This window comes from Erpetoichthys calabaricus, chromosome 7 (genome assembly GCF_900747795.2).
Source record: "Erpetoichthys calabaricus chromosome 7, fErpCal1.3, whole genome shotgun sequence".
NCBI lineage: Eukaryota > Metazoa > Chordata > Cladistia > Polypteriformes > Polypteridae > Erpetoichthys > Erpetoichthys calabaricus.
Genome location: NC_041400.2, coordinates 192,809,087 through 192,830,449, shown reverse-complemented (window position 1 = coordinate 192,830,449; position 21,363 = coordinate 192,809,087). Strand labels below are relative to the sequence as shown.

Here is a 21,363-nt window from a genome sequence, read left to right as displayed (position 1 = left end):
AAAGCAGAGCAATATATATATTACTCTACCAAGACAAAACAATTGGCGTAGTCCGTTAGGATTTTGCGGTAACCATTGTTTTGCACCTTGTTAGACAAAACACATTTAAATTTATATATTAAGGCTCATGAATATTTCAGATGATCAGATTAAAAGCAAGCTGTACTGTGTTAGTTAGGTTGAAGTATATAGAAGATTTAAGAATTGATTATCAAGGTTAGCTCCTGTATTGGTAAGTCAGACCGTATGTGGCTGCGCGTCACTAGCTGATGACAATATTGTTTGCCCTCACAGGCTGTAACATTGGCCTGTATACATACATTCTACATAGCATTTAGGTTCCTATGTCAATGCTTCCTTATGAATCAGTATTGAATCAAAAGTTGCAAGAAGCAAAACTTGAATTTGCTGCACACCGACAGCTATGTTGAATCTACGAGAATGAAGTGATGCACAAGCATACTCTGTGACACGCCGGCCCTTCACTCTCACGCCTCGATGGCTCAGTAATAAGTCCTCCATTGTTTCACCAACATAAACCTTGTTACGATTTTTACTTCCTCTATCGTCAACTTTGGCCGTCTCCTTGGTGCTCTGCCAGAGGCCACGAATGATCGAAGCAGGGGGACAGTCTCAGGACTTCACTAAACCATCCAATCAGTATTTGCGATTCCAAAAAAATGCTTTACTGTCATTCTGTCCTTAGGCCAACAACGGCTTCTCCACAATTCACCACAATTCTGTGGATATTCACCACAAATCCACAGGCCTGTTCCTTAAGTTACTCCCATACTCTACTAAACTCGTATAGGGGAAATATGAAAGAAAATCCACTTAACAGGCCCTGTGGCAAGAGTGGCACAGCCTGGCACACAAGCCACCTGTCTTCTTGACTACTAATTTACAGAAACCTGCACTCTGAGATCAACACAATACAGCAAATACAAGACTGTATTTTTGAATTTTATTTCTTCTGCTGGCTGTCTTTTGGGCATTGAGCGCACTGCAGCTTGTTCCAGGTGCCAGGGTAACCTTTGCCATTATTTGTATCATGGCGCCCAGGTTCGTCACCTATTGGCAATTGCAGCGGTGGATTTAAAATATTCTTCCACGCGTATTTATCTGCACGACTGACCAAAAAAAAAAAACACCTTGCTCTACCTGTTGCAAATATTTCTTCTGAATTGATCTCCTGGGCTCATAACTTTCATTTTGTCTTTCTGAAGTCAGTTTTCGTTTTGCTATTTGGCCTCATTGTTGGAGCACTTCTCGATCTCTCGGTTTTAACGCTTTTGTGTTTCACGTCTCTCTTCCAGGTTTGCCCTTTAAAAAATCTGGTTGGTTTAGCAACACAACATGTGCACAAGAGAAAAAGAAGAAAAGGGAGCTCACTTACCGGCACATTCCATCCCTTTGAAATAGCGGTTTTTATAAATGCCGGAACAGTTCCCGATAATCTCAATGGTGGCCACATTCAGAATATAGACTCGTTTATATGCTGAAGAAAAGAAAAAAAAATACTATAGGTGAAAGTTGATTCCACACCGAAAATAAAAAGAAGGCTGAAATTGAACTGAAATATACGACAATAGAGTAGAGAATGCTATAAGTTTTCATTTTTCTGGAGTTGATTACATTCCAGCACTTACAGAGATTATGAACTGAATAATTTAGGAACTGTAGAGAGAGAAGAGCTGCTTAGATTAAAAAGGCTAAAATCACATTTAAATGTTGTATGTGGGGTGGCATGGTGGCACAGTGGGTAATGCGTGTGGCCTCACTCATCCAGCATCCGGAGTTAAAATCCTGTGTTGCTCTTCCTGTTACGTATCCTATTTAAATGCATGCATATTATTGTTGTCTTTGAATGATTACTTTTCATATTTTCGTATATTTTTTGTGATTGAGCTGAGTTTTGAACCTCCTTTGCATTAACCCTGGGCACGACTAAGGCTTGGAATGTTGAGGTTTAGATCCAGGATCAATATGCCTTGTTATTGGTTTTAGAACTATTGACTATTTAAAAGGAGCTGCTTGACATCTTTTTAAGTGGCTTAGACAGGCCCTATGATTTTTACAGGCCACTGGTTTTATTTTTAATGTGGCCTGCTTGCTTGTTTTTCACTTGCCTTGGTTTTTAAGGACTAAGGATGCTGTGTTTTTTGAGTTTTTGTTTTGGGACATGGCGGCCCTGCTGGGTTTGTGGAAAAACCTTCAATGCCCCCAAACTTAAAAGAAGCTGAGAAAACTTACACACTAGTACATAAACACTTTAAACATCTAAACATTTTAGCATTTAAATTTATATATTAAGACATGAACATTTCAGACGATCAGATTAAAAGCAAGCTGTTTTGTGTTAGTTAGGTTGAAGTATACAGGAGTTTTAAGAACTGATTATCAAGGGAAGCCCCTGTAGGAGGCTGTGTGTAGGTGGCTGATGATGCAGCTACCTTTGCTCACAGGCTGCTACATGGGCACATATATTCTAGATAGCATTTAAGTTCCCAAGTCAACGATTCCTCATGAATCAATATCTTAATTCAGGTGTCGGCAACCTGTGGGATGCAAAACGATTTTCATTGGCACTCTGATTGAATTGAAATATACAGTATATACTCGCGTTAAAGTTCTCGGAGATAAGTCAGGGCTTGATTTTACTGTTTAATTTAAACTATTTTATAATGGCTGTCGTTTAAGTCGAATGCGGAAAGTTCACACTATTGGTCCAAGAGATTATGATATGCTAATGCCCACCCAGGGCCGGATTAAGACGAAATTGGGCCTGATGCTGCAGCACAAAAAAAAAAGCCTATTTTTTGTCGCTATTGGTGCATTCAACACTCACCGTACATGCGCACTCAGACCGACCAAGGAGCCTTAATTGCTTGCGACACAAGCAGCCAGCCTTTATTGAACATGAATAATAATAACGATGTAGTATCATAACAACTCGAGATTAACATCAACCTATGTAACATCAACATTCAATAGCAATTGTCTGAAAAGTGCACTTAATGCAGAAAACCTAACCATGAAATACACAAAATTTCGCAATTCTCTTACGAAACAGAGTAAGAAAAAATGAATTTGCAGAGACATTGGGTCAAAGTGACTCAGTTCAGGCTCTTGAGGGTAAAAATTTGTCCACGATTTAAATTTCATAATAGACCAGAATCCTGTTGAGGATTTAAAAAATTCTAAAAATCCATGCTGGGCCCGCAGGCCAGCTTTTAGTTTTACCTTTACAGATAACCATTTAAATAGCCATCGATTTTTACTGTACAACTAACTTTCAAGGTGAAAAATTTACTACGTGGCACTTACCGAGCAATAATAAAGTGGCAAGAATCCCCAAGATATTGCAAAAAAAAACGCAGCTAAATTACTAAGTAAACTGTTTAACGTAAAATTGATATCATTAACTTGAAATCTTCGGTTAACAATAAACACAACGATGTTCTAGTTACGTCACAGTGCAAAGAACAATAGCAACTGTATAATAAGTAATGTTGTGTCTAGGTGTCCGAAAGTTGGACTCCAAATTTCATTCTAAGAATTATTTTAAGGTTAATATAGCAAAGGAAAACTGTTCAGCTTTTGGAAAATTCTCATCTGTTTTCATCTGGGCCTATTTCAGGAATGGGCCTAATGCTGCAGCATCAATAGCACCCACCTTAATCCGGCCAATGCACCCACCCACCTGAGAGAGTAACCACAGTATTGTGTATGTATTGTGCCTACATGACCACACGGTACTATCCGAACTTTTTTGAAGAGACGTTTGCAGTGTTTTTTGTATCTCACACCCTCATCCATCTTTATCGTAAGAGCATCTACAATTAAATCCTAAGAGTATCTATCTACGATGGAGCATTTGATCAGAAGAAAATATGAAGCTGGTTTTAAATTAAAAGTCGTTGAAGTGGTGAAAGAAATTGGTAACTGCGCTGCTGCAACAAAATTTGATGTGTCTGAGAAACTGGGGAGGGTTACATCAGGAAGGGCATCCGATGTAAAATTTTGCCAGATCAACATGCGGACAACAAGACAGATTTCCGTACCAGATCAGTTCAGCCCCTGGGTTAACAATGACCGCTACCAGTACTTTTCACATATGATCCTATGTATTTTAAAATATTGATTGACCAATAAGTTCTGGTTATATATACCTGGGCTAAAGACAAAAAGGACTGGACTGCTGCTGAGTGGTCCAAAGTTATGTTCTCTGATGAAAGTAAATTTTGCATTTCCTTTGGAAATCAAGGTCCCAGAGTCTGGAGGAAGAGAGGAGAGGCACAGAATCCACGTTGCGTGAGGTCCAGTGTAAAGTTTCCACAGTCAGTGATGGTTTGGGGTGCCATGTCATCTGCTGGTGTTGGTCCATTGTGTTTTCTGAGATCCAAGGTCAACGCAGCCGTCTACCAGGAAGTTTTAGAGCACTTCATGCTTCCTGCTGCTGACGAACTTTATGGAGATGCAGATTTCATTTTCCAACAGGACCTGGCACCTGCACACAGCGCCAAAGCTACCAGTACCTGGTTTAAGGACCATGGTATCCCTGTTCTTGATTGGCCAGCAAACTCGCCTGACCTTAACCCCATAGAAAATCTATGGGGTATTGTGAAGAGGAAGATGCAATACGCCAGACCCAACAATTCAGAAGAGCTGAAGGCCACTATCAGAGCAACATGGGCTCTCATAACACCTGAGCAGTGCCACAGACTGATCGACTCCATGCCACGCCACATTGCTGCAGTAATCCAGGCCAAAGGAGCCCCAACTAAATATTGAGTGCTGTACCTGCTCAGACTTTTCATGTTCATACCTTTCAGTTGGCCAACATTTCTAAAAATCCTTTTTTTGCATTGGTCTTAATTGATATTCTAATTTTCCGAGATACTGAATTTGGGACTTTCATTAGTTGTCAGTTATAATCATCAACATTAAAAGAAATAAACTTTTGAAATATATCAGTCTGTGTGTAATGAATGAATCTAATATACAAGTTTCACTTTTTGAATGGAATTACTGAAATAAATCAACTTTGTCATGATATTCTAATTTTAAGACCAGCACCTGTATACACTACATTTTATTTTTTTTCCCTTGCACTCAGTGAGCGAAGCCACTGGGTAATCAACTAGTAAATCTTTAAAAAAAAAAACTAGCATGAAATTAGCTTATTGTTGCTAACAAAAAAAAAAGTTTACATTTTGTTTGTAATTTAAATTTTTTTGTCAATGGGGAGTGACTACTGAAAAAAGGGCCCCCATTAAAGGGTTTGTTAGTAAAGGCTTTAGCGCTGTGCTTGCGGACTCAAGACCACTCGCCTGCTTCCAGCTCCAGCAGCTTAGCCCTTATCAGTGAAGCTGCATGCTGCGTTTACCAGCACAGCTGCCTATGACTTTAGTCTTACTGGATGCTGGTGCAACAAGTAAGTATTAATTGAACAGTTCAGTTTTTCATATGTGGGTCATCCTGGTTCCAACTTAATGATGAGGTCTGATCAATTAAGAAGCCTCCAGTTTTTATTAGCTCAAAATTGGGAATTTGAGGAAAGTAAAACATGATCGGATGATGGTCATCTGCGGGCCAGGTAGCAAGTACAAGTGTTATGAAAAGATTGAGTATTATTAGGGGAAAGAAGTTCACAAGGTACAAGGTCATTATTACGAAGATGACATGAAAATAGGATGACGAGAAATATGTACGAAATGGGGATGTTTTGTGATTAAAACTGAAATAAAAACGAACTGCACCCAACCACCGGACCCACTTCATGAACTAAGACAGGCTTTATGTGCACTGCAATTGTTTCCTATGCTATACATCCATCCATTATCCAACCCGCTATATCCTAACTACAGGGTCACGGGGGTCTGCTGGAGCCAATCCCACCCAACACAGGGCACAAGGCAGGAAACAAACCCAAAGGCAGGGCGCCAGCCCACCTCAGGGCACACACACACGCCAAGCACACACTAAGGACAATTTAGAATCGCCAATGCACCTAACCTGCATGTCTTTGGACTGTGGGAGGAAACCCACGCAGGCACGGGGAGAACATGCAAACTCCATGCAGGGAGGACCTATGCTATACAATAAAGTCTAAATTCTGACTGTCTTTCTGAAGATTGTGCTAGCTTTTTTACTGAAGATTTCTCCACCACGGGAATTCTGTGTAAAGACGGTTAATCCAGTTAAGTGAGACTCGGGGTAATGTGTAATGATCTGCTTTATAGTGCTAAGACCAAATAACACACTGAACGGTATTCTGTTGCCCGGCTGCCCATTACACTATCTATTATATAGTGCCTTTCATATCTATCTGCAATTATATAGTGCCTTTTCTATCTAATGTATCATAAAATGCCTTTCTCATCAATGTATCTAAATTTTTAATCTTGCCTACTATACCATCTATCTATCTATCTAGAAGTACAGTGGTGTGAAAAACTATTTGCCCCCTTCCTGATTTCTTATTCTTTTGCATGTTTGTCACACAAAATGTTTCTGATCATCAAACACATTTAACCATTAGTCAAATATAACACAAGTAAACACAAAATGCAGTTTTTAAATGGTGGTGTTTATTATTTAGGGAGAAAAAAAATCCAAACCTACATGGCCCTGTGTGAAAAAGTAATTGCCCCCTGAACCTAATAACTGGTTGGGCCACCCTTAGCAGCAATAACTGCAATCAAGTGTTTGCGATAACTTGCAATGAGTCTTTTACAGCGCTCTGGACGAATTTTGGCCCACTCATCTTTGCAAAATTGTTGTAATTCAGCTTTATTTGAGGGTTTTCTAGCATGAACCGCCTTTTTAAGGTCATGCCATAGCATCTCAGTTGGATTCAGGTCAGGACTTTGACTAGGCCACTCCAAAGTCTTCATTTTGTTTTTCTTCAGCCATTCAGAGGTGGATTTGCTGGTGTGTTTTGGGTCATTGTCCTGTTGCAGCACCCAAGATCGCTTCAGCTTGAGTTGACGAACAGATGGCCGGACATTCTCCTTCAGGATTTTTTGGTAGACAGTAGAATTCATGGTTCCATCTATCACAGCAAGCCTTCCAGGTCCTGAAGCAGCAAAACAACCCCAGACCATCACACTACCACCACCATATTTTACTGTTGGTATGATGTTCTTTTTCTGAAATGCTGTGTTCCTTTTACGCCAGATGTAACGGGACATTTGCCTTCCAAAAAGTTCAACTTTTGTCTCATCAGTCCACAAGGTATTTTCCCAAAAGTCTTGGCAATCATTGAGATGTTTCTTAGCAAAATTGAGACGAGCCCTAATGTTCTTTTTGCTTAACAGTGGTTTGCGTCTTGGACATCTGCCATGCAGGCCGTTTTTGCCCAGTCTCTTTCTTATGGTGGAGTCGTGAACACTGACCTTAATTGAGGCAAGTGAGGCCTGCAGTTCTTTAGACGTTGTCCTGGGGTCTTTTGTGACCTCTCGGATGAGTCGTCTCTGCGCTCTTGGGGTAATTTTGGTCGGCCGGCCACTCCTGGGAAGGTTCACCACTGTTCCATGTTTTTGCCATTTGTGGATAATGGCTCTCACTGTGGTTCGCTGGAGTCCCAAAGCTTTAGAAATGGCTTTATAACCTTTACCAGACTGATAGATCTCAATTACTTCTGTTCTCATTTGTTCCTGAATTTCTTTGGATCTTGGCATGATATCTAGCTTTTGAGGTGCTTTTGGTCTACTTCTCTGTGTCAGGCAGCTCCTATTTAAGTGATTTCTTGATTGAAACAGGTGTGGCAGTAATCAGGCCTGGGGGTGGCTACGGAAATTGAACTCAGGTGTGATACACCACAGTTAGGTTATTTTTTAACAAGGGGGCAATTACTTTTTCACACAGGGCCATGTAGGTTTGGATTTTTTTTCTCCCTTAATAATAAACACCATCATTTAAAAACTGCATTTTGTGTTTACTTGTGTTATATTTGACTAATGGTTAAATGTGTTTGATGATCAGAAACATTTTGTGTGACAAACATGCAAAAGAATAAGAAATCAGGAAGGGGGCAAATAGTTTTTCACACCACTGTACATCCTAAAAGCCAAAATAATATGAATTACCTTCTGCGCGCCCCCAACCAGAAATAATGCATTTATGACCAGGTTTGAATTGATACTCCGACCAGGGAACGCAGACGGGGGCGATGAACTTATTCTCTCGGATGCACTCCTTGTTCTTATAAACATTCTTGAACTTGATCAGCGCGATGTCGTTCTCGTATGTGGAGGGGTTGAAGTCCTCGTGGATGATGACCTTTTCCGCAGGCAAGGAGTCGGTGTTCACGTCGCTTTTTATGGAGTTCCACATGCCAAGCTTCACCCGATACAGCTCGGGTTTTGGCCTGTTGGGACAGAGCAAAAATATAAAGTGGTAAGAATTTCATTCATCATACACGTAACAATAAACTGGAATTCAGTGGGGACGAGTGTTAATTTAATTAGCAGCTCTAAATTGCGCGTGTATGAATGTGTCATGAGGTAGACTGGCATCCTGTCCAGTCCAGGGTTGGGTCCTGTCTCCAGTTCACTTCTGCCCCTCCTGTGACCATTGATCATATTAAGTACGTTCAGTAATGGAAGGATCATTAGGTTACGGAACAAATGTCCTCAGTTATGGTTTGGTCAGGGCTCCGTCCCTGGCTTTAGATTTCTAGGTACATTTACATAGAATACGAAAAGTGCCTCCTGCCCATGCCATGTCTAGTTGTCATAAGCACGACAAAGAGCCACACAAAAAAAAAAGGTTTGGGGCAGCCATCCGTATATTGTTTCCTGGCTGCAATGAATACATTTTTGGTACAGAATTGTACAGGTTCGAGTCCACAACTGAACTGCCGCCTTGGCACAAAGATAGCGGCTTTAAGGGAGGGCGGAGGAAGTGACGTCATCCCTGAGATCAGAACCGGATGTGATGTCATTGGGGGGACCGGAAGTGACATCATCAGTGGCGGCAGAACTGGAACTGCCGTCATCAGGGCTGGGCAGGATTTCCTGTTAACTGGTCTGCAGAGAAGTGAGAAAAAGAGTTAGTGCACTCTGCCACCCTGGTCTGGCACAGAATGACTCTCATTCAGACCCTTTAGCTGCCTCCCATGCACACGTGTGTGACACTCTTTATCTGTCTCTCTGAAGCTCTGCTCCCCGTGGCCCAACACTGTTGAAAGTTGGCACACTTATTCTTAAAGGAACTTCGTTGTGAAAGTTCAATTTTCTTTGAGAGATCCCAAATAGCGGATTGCTGTATAAAATTTTGAAATTTCAAAAACCTCCCTTTGAAAAGTATGGGCAAGTCTGGAAAATCATCTGCCTTAAAACAGTGAAACATTCCGTAGGACTTCAATTCTGGATGATTTTACTGTTTGTCACACAGGTTCTGTTGAGGTATGTCATAACCCGCCGGGACGAGAGGGGACACTATTGTTAACATTGTCAAGTCCTTCTTTCTCCACTGTGCTGAGAAACTGCCCAGTGAGGTCAACTGACCCCTTCATAACAGCCACAGATTCCCAGAAGGAGGATTGCTGTATAAAATTTTGAAATTTCAAAAAACACACTCACAGATGACCAATTTAGTATCGCCAATCCACCTAACCTTTGGACTGGCCGGGGGGCCAGAATGACTAGGCTGTGGTGCGCATGATAAGCCAGGGGGGGGTATACATCCTACACTTTAAGATGGATCTTTAATGACCACAGAGAGCCAGGACCTCAGTTTTACGTCTCATCCAAAGGATGGCACCATTTTTACAGCACAGTGTCCCCTGTCACCGCACTGGGGCCTTTGGGAACGACACACAGACCCTAACCCACTGCACCAGCGTAAGGTCTGACAGTGGCTCTGAGGATGTCATCAGCAGTCAGGTTACCATTGTCTAGCATGTGGAAGTCTGTGAGATAAATTGATCAATTGTTCAGCTCAGGGCTATCTTAATGTATGGGCACTGGTCGGGGGTCCATGATGGTTCTGATGCCAAGGTATGTTTCTGTTTTTGCTATCAAAACAGGGCCCCCCAGTGCACTACTATGATTCTGTTAAGATGGCCCTTTCGGATCTTTTTAAAATTATGGTGTCCAGGCCACAAAGTAAAACAGAGACCCCTCACTCGAGTTACATTTAATCTGGTGTCCTTTGAGGGGCCCCCTTTCAAATGTTTTAATTAATTACCTGCGAATGTAAAACTGATATTAAATTAACTGAGTGACCAAAAATCCCATTAATACTAAACACACAATTTACAGACATTGTGGTCCATTCACAGCTCCCTTCACAGATCACGGCCGTTAAAGGTTTCCAATCTAATCCTCAGTTTCCGCGCAGGCTAAGAGGGGCTTACCTCACGCAGTGGGCAGCCGTCAGCACCCAGCAGCCCCCAATGTAAATTCCTCCACAGTAGACTTCGTTCTGGTCGTCAATTCCTACTTGCCATGGAACCTCCCCCTGCAAGGTGAAAACAGATCTGTAAGTGACCGCTGCCCCCCATGTAGGAGTGCCAAGTCCACCAAGTCCTGAAGCACTTGTAGGGTCTACCCAAACTGTGAGGGCATTAACTGGCAGGGAAACTGAAACACAGCAGTCCCCCTGAGAACTGCACGTATGTCATGTGGCTCATGGTGCTGAGCTGCTTGACGTGATGTCTTACAGCTGTCAAACATTAAATTAAAATATCATCAAAGAAAGTGTTAAACAGAATGGAGTTCTTTCTTGTTGGCCTCTAGGGGGCGTATCTGCATCCCCAAACCCAGACACAGTCGCGCCCACAACAGTCCAAGCTGAATTAAATTCTTTTAATGACAACAAGGTCATGTCTGTACAAGACATTCTTTTCTCTGTTCCACTCCCTCCTCCACATCCGACTCCAACTCTGACACCCCCCCCCCCCCCAATTCGAGTGGAGGGCTCACGTTTAACTCCAGACCCGGGAGTACTCATCGGTGCTCAATCTATTACCCCCCCGGGAACCACTTCCGGGTCTGGCAGGAGCTCAGCGGTCCTTGTGCTGTCAGCATTTTCACAGCTCCTCTTGGTGGCTCCCACAGACCCCGGCAGGACAGGCCCCTGGGACCACAACTGCCATGGTGCCCAGCAGTTGCCCATACTGGGGCCATCCGGATGGGATGCTGCCACCCGGTGAACGGGGGAATGTTCTGCCCATAGGAGGTAGTCACCCACCCACTGTCCTGGCATCACCGGTACACAAACCCAACCCGTGTGTCCTTCCGGGGTTGCTGGGATGCCAACACCTGTGTGGCTGCTGATGCAGCATCTTTCTGTGCCCCCTGTTCTGGTACAGCAGGGGAATATCACCGCTCCCCAGTGGTCCTTCTTTTCCCATGGTCTCCTGGCCAGGTAAAGGGAGCAGGACCCATCTTGGCAGGAACACCCATGGATCCCTCACACTTGTACAGTGGTGTGAAAAACTATTTGCCCCCTTCCTGATTTCTTATTATTTTGCATGTTTGTCACACAAAATGTTTCTGATCATCAAACACATTTAACCATTAGTCAAATATAACACAAGTAAACACAAAATGCAGTTTGTAAATGGTGTTTTTTATTATTTAGGGAGAAAAAAAAATCCAAACCTACATGGCCCTGTGTGAAAAAGTAATTGCCCCCTGAACCTAATAACTGGTTGGGCCACCCTTAGCATCAATAACTGCAATCAAGCGTTTGCGATAACTTGCAATGAGTCTTTTACAGCGCTCTGGAGGAATTTTGGCCCACTCATCTTTGCAAAATTGTTGTAATTCAGCTTTATTTGAGGGTTTTCTATCATGAACCGCCTTTTTAAGGTCATGCCATAGCATCTCAATTGGATTCAGGTCAGGACTTTGACTAGGCCACTCCAAAGTCTTCATTTTGTTTTTCTTCAGCCATTCAGAGGTGGATTTGCTGGTGTGTTTTGGGTCATTGTCCTGTTGCAGCACCCAAGATCGCTTCAGCTTGAGTTGACGAACAGATGGCCGGACATTCTCCTTCAGGATTTTTTGGTAGACAGTAGAATTCATGGTTCCATCTATCACAGCAAGCCTTCCAGGTCCTGAAGCAGCAAAACAACCCCAGACCATCACACTACCACCACCATATTTTACTGTTGGTATGATGTTCTTTTTCTGAAATGCTGTGTTCCTTTTACGCCAGATGTAACGGGACATTTGCCTTCCAAAAAGTTCAACTTTTGACTCATCAGTCCACAAGGTATTTTCCCAAAAGTCTTGGCAATCATTGAGATGTTTCTTAGCAAAATTTAGACGAGCCCTAATGTTCTTTTTGCTTAACAGTGGTTTGCGTCTTGGAAATCTGCCATGCAGGCCGTTTTTGCCCAGTCTCTTTCTTATGGTGGAGTCGTGAACACTGACCTTAATTGAGGCAAGTGAGGCCTGCAGTTCTTTAGACATTGTCCTGGGGTCTTTTGTGACCTCTCGGATGAGTCGTCTCTGCGCTCTTGGGGTAATTTTGGTCGGCCGGCCACTCCTGGGAAGGTTCACCACTGTTCCATGTTTTTGCCATTTGTGGATAATGGCTCTCACTGTGGTTCGCTGGAGTCCCAAAGCTTTAGAAATGGCTTTATAACCTTTACCAGACTGATAGATCTCAATTACTTCTGTTCTCATTTGTTCCTGAATTTCTTTGGATCTTGGCATGATGTCTAGCTTTTGAGGTGCTTTTGGTCTACTTCTCTGTGTCAGGCAGCTCCTATTTAAGTGATTTCTTGATTGAAACAGGTGTGGCAGTAATCAGGCCTGGGGGGGGCTACGGAAATTGAACTCAGGTGTGATACACCACAGTTAGGTTATTTTTTAACAAGGGGGCAATTACTTTTTCACACAGGGCCATGTAGGTTTGGATTTTTTTTCTCCCTAAATAATAAACACCATCATTTAAAAACTGCATTTTGTGTTTACTTGTGTTATATTTGACTAATGGTTAAATGTGTTTGATGATCAGAAACATTTTGTGTGACAAACATGCAAAAGAATAAGAAATCAGGAAGGGGGCAAATTGTTTTTCACACCACTGTATATTGCCTTTTCCATCTATTATTCTGTATAAGGGTCCTACAAATCCCTCAGCAAGTGTCCCTTATATACTTATTTTCATTATCTAACTACTGCACTGACTTATTATATAGTGCCTTTCCTTATCTGTCCAGGTAACTATTTCAAATACAGTGTGAGGGATGGCCAAGAGCCTGGCCTGGCCCTGGAAAGATTGGGGGAGATAGCATACATAGGACATTATCTCCCTCGAACCACCAGATGGCAGCCCCACTGGGTTGTGGCAGTGCCACGGTTTCCCACAGGGCATCATGGGAACTGGAGTTCTTAGACTCAGCCCTGTTGGGGGATGCTTAGGGGACTAACGAGGCCTACCTGGTCGGGCACCAGCCTAACCTGGAAGTTCTCCACGATTATGAGACGCCAGAAGTACTCCTGGGTTTCCCATAAAAGGAGCTGCCGGCCACCACTTGAGGAGTCTGGAGAAAGGAGGACAACACTTGCATGGAGGAGTGGAGGCAGAGAGAGAGAGTATGACAGAGAGATAGAAGAAAGAATAAAGACAAAGTGTTGCAGAGTGCCATAGTTTACTTGTATTAGTGGTGGGAAACACTTATTGGAAGAGTTTCCCACAATAAAAATCTCTTTGGACTTTTATACTTGTGTCCGAGCCTTTGTGTTGGGTGTTTGGGGAGCCTGGTGGCCACCACTGTCATGTGAAAAACAGTAGACCTTTATGCAAACGGTGCCTACAGATGACAGTGACCTACTTGAATAAGAAACGCAAGAAAAATGTGCTCCACCAATTATATATTCAACAATAAGATGTGTTGATCTACTGGGGGGAAAAAGCAAGTCCACCCTTGGCCTCAGGAGCTGGCGTTGCCCCCTTTAGCAAAAATGACTTCATGTAGGCCCACCAGTCTCAGACAATGACTCGGTGACATTTTGGACCACTCACTCCTCCATGCGCAGTTCCTTCTGTTACAGGATGTTTGTGGATTTTCTTGCATGCCCCACCCACCCCACATCATTTCAAAGGGATTCAAATCAGGGCTTTGACCAGGCCAGTCCATAACCCTCCACGTCTTGTTTTGGAGCCATTCCTTGTGGGCTTCAGACCATCATCGTCTTGAAAGGTCCATTTCCAGTTCCACTTCAATGTTTGGATGGATGGACCTCACATTCTCCTCAAGCTCATTTTAATACAATGAAGAACTCAGAGTTGACTACAAACTGCCCAGGCCTTGAGACAGTAAAGCAACTTCAAAACCAGGACATTTCCACCACTGTGCCTCCCAGTGGGTACGAGGTTCTCCTTCAGAAGTGTGCTGAGCTGCCACCATCTCTGTGTGGACGCTTCCTGCGATCAACAGCATGGTGACAAAAGCTCTGGCTGTATCTGTATGTCATAAATATTATTGTTGGTACTACAGGTATATTTCATTTAGGTTTGAAGGCCGAGTTCCTGTTTTGCTGTGTTTTCAATGGGATGTCTTGGTCTCTTTGTAAAAAAAGACTTCCCTTTTCAAATCGAATCGAATGAACTAACGGACAGATTTGACACCTCATAAAATGCATAAAAACTGTGATGGATGAGTGAAAGCCATCATCTGACGTCGTGTCCACTGATACACAGACTGGCATTCGGGCTCATCATGGAGTCGGCCCTAAAGCCCGCCGTGTTTCAGGTTCAAGTTTTAGTTATGTATGTTCAGATTTCTCAATTCTATGCAGTTTCATATCTTATGATGGACCCTGATAAGGGTCTCTTTGACTTCTTACCTTAAGCGCGACCTTTCCTCCCAAAAGACGCTTGGCTCGCACCGGGGTTGCTTTGCGTACCCCACAAGTTAAAGATGAGATTGCATTCCTGGTAGCTACGATTTCTAAAAAAAGAACAAACAGAAGAATTTTGTTGAGACGCCTCAAATCCAGTCCTCTCATTTAAGGTTGTAGTTTTATGGTTCCTTTGTGTTTGGTCTCATGTAACATCCCTGTAGTTGTCACTCTGACGAAGCGCTGCAGCCTCACAGATCCCGGGCCCTACCTTCCAATTCCATGCCTGGTTGCTGTCTGGGTGAAGTTTGTATGTTTGCCCTTTGCCTTTGTGTTTTCTCCTCCCACATTTCAAAGAGGCGGGGTTAAGTTCATTGGCAACTCTAAATTAGCTTCAGTACAAGTGAGAGGGGGAGGCGGAGTCATGGGCAGGGCCAAAGACAAAGTATAACAATCTCCGCCCCAAAAGCTGCTTGCTAATTAACGGGCACTGAATATTTTTGGGATCAGATGAATTAAATTTTTTTGTCGTCCCTTACATATTATTTTGTACTCGTTGTTAGTGAATATGTTTTATGTTTTCTTTTTGTTACTTTCTCGTATATGAGGTATAGGGAAAGTATTGGAATCCTACAAAAATTCCCTTTCAAGATTTTGATGATCTCGACATTTTAGACCCCCCCTAAGTCCAAAAATACAATTTTTGGAATTATGTGTGTGTGTGGGTGTGTGTGTGTAAACATGATAACTTGAGTACGCTTTCACTTCGGTCAATCAAATTTTGCATACAAGTATTTGGTACAAAATGTAGATTTTTATCAACTTTTGAGCTTTTTCTGCTACCCAGAAGTGGTATTTACCTTTTATCATGCAGCTACAGAGTCTGATTTATTCAACTTTACTTTTAGAATTATTGTTCAATATATTATTAAGTTGATTTGATTTGTTGTTGATGGTTCTTTAATGTACATAATATAAAAATATAATCTCTTGTCTTGCAGTTTTCTCCTTAAAGATCCATCCCCATATCTGAGTATACGTGAAAGTGTACTTTATTACTGTTTAAGGAGTCTTGCTTTGTCGCATTACTCAACCACAACAGACCAAACAAGACTGTTTAGTAAGGGGGCAGAAGCCAGAAGTGTCCGAAACCAATCCCCCAAAGGCACCAAGAGAACACACAGGGAATCCTGGCCAAAAGTGAAACGGAGCCGCCTGGTGATGTAGGACTCCTGAGTGACACCACGATGAAGGTGGAGTTCATGGCACTTTGTGCTTCAACAGTATCAAGGGATGAAGGAGCATTTCATACAGCGTCTGACTTCAATCTTAGTCCACAGGAATAAAGACCAAGTGACATTGAGTAGAGTGTATATGCACCACATGACAATGGACGTCTTACCTTCGGTCACGTTGGAAATGGCTTGTGAAGAATGGCTTCCTGAAAGAAACATGAAAAGACGTTTTAGGATGTTGGTCATTCTGAGCAGAGTGTATATGCACCACATGATAATGGACGTCTTACCTTCGGTCACGTTGGAAATGGCTTGTGAAGAATGGCTTCCTGAAAGAAACATGAAAAGACGTTTTAGGATGTTGGTCATTCTGAGCTTCCGGTTAGGTGAAACAAGGCTGTGGAGTGATTCTAGAATTTTACACTGCATAGTGTGTCTTTACAAAGTCTATCAAAATAGAATTAAATGGATTTCTCAGTATTACATACTGTAGTGCTTATGCAAATTATTTAGCTATTGGCAGTACAGAGTGCTTTGAATTATTGATACTGAGTCCCTTTACAAAATCCCAGCATATCTGCCTATGAGCATAAGATAGGGCTGAGCTACACGGTCTGTGCATCGAAGACTACAGTACACTGCAATTATGAGCAGTAAATAGTGCCTTTCTACTCTTTATCATATTAGGTGTCTTCCATCTATTTATATATTAGCATTTTACAATGCCTTTCTAATCTCTATATTAGTATTTAAATGCTAACTCTCAAAACTTTTAAAGTGCCTTTTAAAATTATCAGTCACCATTCCATAGTGCCAATCTATCTATTAATTAAATATTGATTTCCATTCTATCTATCTGTCTACTATATAGTGTCTTTCATATCTATCTGTCTATCTATCTATTATATAGTTCCTTTCATCCATCTATCTATCAATCTATTATCTGTCACGCGGGAGACTGGGGTTCGATTCCCCGACGGGGAGGCCCGCAGCAGCTTTTTGTCCTCACAGGTGGCGCAGTGGTTGTGCTGCTGCTTTGCAGTAAGGAGACTGTGGAAGATTGTGGGTTCGCTTCCCGGTTCCTCCCTGTGTGGATAGCGCTTTGAGTACTGAGAAAAGCACTATATAAATGTAATGAATTATTATTATTATTGTATCTATCTATTTATCTGTCTATCAGTTATATAGTGTCTTTATATAGTGCCTTTCCTCCATCTATCTATAATATAGTGCTTTTCATATCTATCTGTCTATCTATTATATAGTTCCTTTCATCCATCTATCTATCAATCTCTATTATCTTGCCTACTATACTAAAATTCATATCTATTATATAGTGCCTTATCTATCTGTCTGTCTATCAGTTATATAGTGTCTTTCTATAGTGCCTTTCATCCATCTATCTATCATATAGTGCTTTTCATATCTATTATATAGTTCCTTTCATATGTATCTGTCTATCTATTATATAGTTCCTTTCATCCATCTATCTATCATTCTATCTATCCATCTATCTATCAGTTATATAGTGTCTTTCACATCTATCTATCTATTATATAGTGCCTTTCATCCATCTATCTATCTATCTTATAGTGCTTTTCATATCTATTATATAGTGCCTTTCATATCTATCTATCTATCTATCTATCTATTATATAGTTCCTTTCATCCATCTATCTATCAATCTATCTATTATCTTGCCTACTATACTAAAATTCATATCTATCATATAGTGCCTTTCATCCATCTATCTATCCATCTACCTATCTATCTATCATATACTGCTTTTCTTATTTATCTATTATATAATGCCTTTCATATCCATCTGTCTATCTATTATATAGTTCCTTTCATCCATCTATCAATCTATCTATTATCTTGCCTACTATACTAAAATTCATATCTATTATATAGTGCCTTTCATATCTATCTAGCTATCTATTATACAATGCCTTTCATCCATTTATCTATCTGTTATATAGTGCCTTTCATATCTATCTATCTATTATGTAGTGCTTATCTATCTATTATACAGTGCCTTTCATCCATCTATCTATCCTATAGTGCCTTTTACTCTGTCTATCTATCTATCAGTATCATATTGTGGCTCTCAAGTTTATTTATCTGTATTAGCATTTTCATTTGTAATATTCTGTTTTCAATGGTATACTAATTTGTGATTTTACAAGAAGTGGTTAAGGAATTGGCTTTGTCCATTATTGATCACAACCCCTTACTGAGGAGGGTCGACACGTGACACACTTACACAATGAATTCACTTTGAAAATGCACTACAGATGGACACATTTTTTTACATCCAAATATGATACTACTAACCAGCAAATAAAGTTCTTCCAGAATGTGTAGACACGGGATGCTCCTTACGCTTCTTTGAGTCTTCTAATAATAAAAATGAAAAAAAAAGTTCAGGTCATCATCATCATCTTCATGTCTAATTCATAAGAGTATGATCATTTAGTCTCACTGCCTTTCAGTAATTGTGTTGCTACCCAAGCATCTACCCCCCCCCCCCCCCCCCCCCAATATGCTACCGCTCTAGTCCAACCCAAACTGCTGCCACTCAAATATCTAGCTCCACTTTCTGCCACTCATACATTTAGCCCCACCCAACCTACTGCCAATCGTTCATCTAGGCCCACCCAATCTTCTACAGCCATTCTAATGTTGAGGCCCACCCACCCTGCTGCCATACACTCATCTAACTCCACCTAATTTGCTACCATTGAAACATTCTGCCGACCCAATCTGCTGCTGCCACACACTCATTGTGTTCAGACCAAAGTGTGTGTATATTTATTTATTTGGCTATATTTATATTTCTGTAAAAAAACAAAATTCCCCCCTGGGGACAAATAAAGTTCTGTCTATCTATCTATGGTATCCTACCTACTATACTAAAATTGAAATCTATCTAGTCCAGTCAAACCTGCTGCCACACACTCATCGAGCCCACCCAATCTTTTGCCACTCATATGTTTAGCTCCACCCAATCTGCTGCTGCCATTCAAACCTGTAGCCCCGCCCACACTCACTCACTCACTCTCGGACCTCCATGTCTCTCAGTTCCGCCTGTAAAGAGCTCTCTGCACTCCTCTGCTATTTTCTATTAAATTCAGTAGTGGGCATTGAGTAATTTAATACACTACATGTTTTTATCTTTTTTTTTTTCAGGGACCCCACACAACTTTGCTTTCCAGGCCGTCAGGGAGTCCAATATGTTCATTAGGGGGTCCCGGGCTATTTTTTCATCTTCCGAGTGAAGACTCACTGGCTGGGAGGAAGAACGGCCCACTCATAGGCCAGTTAAAAGCTTAACCTAAAGGCCATTCTTACTCCAAGACCTCCATGCACTCCTCCCACACACTCCTGTTGTCTTAGCAGGTCGGACCCTCTCAGTCAAATTTGGAAACTCTGAATTTTGATCTTTCTGACTTTCATTACTGCCATTCATCAGTCGCCATTACCGAGTCTATCGGTTGCTTCCAGGGATGGCAGTGCCATGACGGCCCCTATCTGTTACCTTCATTGAGCACTTTGGAGAGTTTATGAAGATCTTATGCAGGTTTCTCGTTTTAAATTTTCCAACCCACAAAACTTTCTTTTATATAACAACTTTGGGAGTCAACGCAAGCTCAAACTGTGTGAACGAATTAGAAAATGGTCCAATTTATTCTGATCTGAAAGGAAGTAGAACGCCTTCCATTGCCCCTCATTTATATGGCTATGCCTCTGACAGGGCAAGCAGACTGTGAGACCCCCACCTTATGCTGAGGTTGTGCGACCTGAACGCTCATCATCCTCTTATTGTGAAGGACTGGCAGACGTGATGGACTCGTCCAACTTGTTCTAACGGGGTGTCACTTTTGAATGCCCCTCCATTGTGCCCTCGCTGCTCTTATCCAACAAACGGAAGTAATGTTTAATTAAAGTCTTATGTCGAATGTTTGTGTTCTACTTTATTTCTTCTTATCCTTTCTTATCCATCCATCCATCCATTTTCCAACCCGCTGTATCCGAACACAGGGTCACGGGGGTCTGCTGGAGCCAATCCCAGCCAACACAGGGCGCAAGGCAGGAAATAAACCCCGGGCAGGGCGCCAGCCCACCTCACCTTTCTTATCCTTTTGTAATTATATTTATTTATATTTTGACACCGCAGGGACTGCCCCTAATTTCGTTGTATTTATTACAATGACAATAAAGATATTCGGATTCGGATTCTAAAAGTTCACGTCACCTGCTGCTTCGGTCTCATCCTCTCCTCCCAGGCAGTCGTGCACGCCGTCCTTAACGGACTCCCAGGGGATGCACACGTCCGACTTGCATTGAAAGCCATCTCTGCATTCTGTAGAGAGACGAGAAAGGACATTTGATGCCGACTTTGTTCGTTTCAGTGCACTCGACTCCAGTGCCCCCCAGTCCTGTTAACTGCTAAAGGGGAGCAGACAAGGAGAAAGGCGCTATACAAATGAATGACGTTATTATTATGATGATTGTTACTATGAGCAGCTCCTGCTAATTGATGGGTGCCGAGGCAGTGAGCTGAAAGACTGGCTGTAGCAAAGGACTACTGTATCTGTAGTGTGTTCACTCCAGAGCATCGGTCAGGACACTGGTAAATGATGCAGAGAACTCCACACAGCAGCTTAGAATGAAATTGAATTAATTTATTTTGAAGATATACAGTGGTGTGAAAAACTGTTTGCCCCCTTCCTGATTTCTTATTCTTTTGCATGTTTGTCACACAAAATGTTTCTGATCATCAAACACATTTAACCATTAGTCAAATATAACACAAGTAAACACAAAATGCAGTTTGTAAATGGTGGTTTTTATTATTTAGGGAGAAAAAAAAATCCAAACCTACATGGCCCTGTGTGAAAAAGTAATTGCCCCCTGAACCTAATAACTGGTTGGGCCACCCTTAGCAGCAATAACTGCAATCAAGCGTTTGCGATAACTTGCAATGAGTCTGTTACAGCGCTCTGGAGGAATTTTCGCCCACTCATCTTTGCAAAATTGTTGTAATTCAGCTTTATTTGAGGGTTTTCTAGCATGAACCGCCTTTTTAAGGTCATGCCATAGCATCTCAATTGGATTCAGGTCAGGACTTTGACTAGGCCACTCCAAAGTCTTCATTTTGTTTTTCTTCAGTCATTCAGAGGTGGATTTGCTGGTGTGTTTTGGGTCATTGTCCTGTTGCAGCACCCAAGATCGCTTCAGCTTGAGTTGACGAACAGATGGCCGGACATTCTCCTTCAGGATTTTTTGGTAGACAGTAGAATTCATGGTTCCAT

General features: G+C 41.9%; 1 protein-coding gene across 1 annotated transcript in view; it reads right to left on the bottom strand.

The window, feature by feature from the left end:
• The window catches only part of cfi (complement factor I), a 69,644-nt gene that overhangs the window by 6,973 nt on the left and 41,308 nt on the right, over window positions 1-21,363 (bottom strand). The window contains 8 exon segments of the mRNA XM_028805860.2: window positions 1,397-1,498; window positions 8,094-8,374; window positions 10,367-10,470; window positions 14,817-14,920; window positions 16,213-16,251; window positions 16,336-16,374; window positions 18,383-18,445; window positions 20,304-20,411. Coding sequence (XP_028661693.2) covers window positions 1,397-1,498; window positions 8,094-8,374; window positions 10,367-10,470; window positions 14,817-14,920; window positions 16,213-16,251; window positions 16,336-16,374; window positions 18,383-18,445; window positions 20,304-20,411 — 840 coding nt within the window.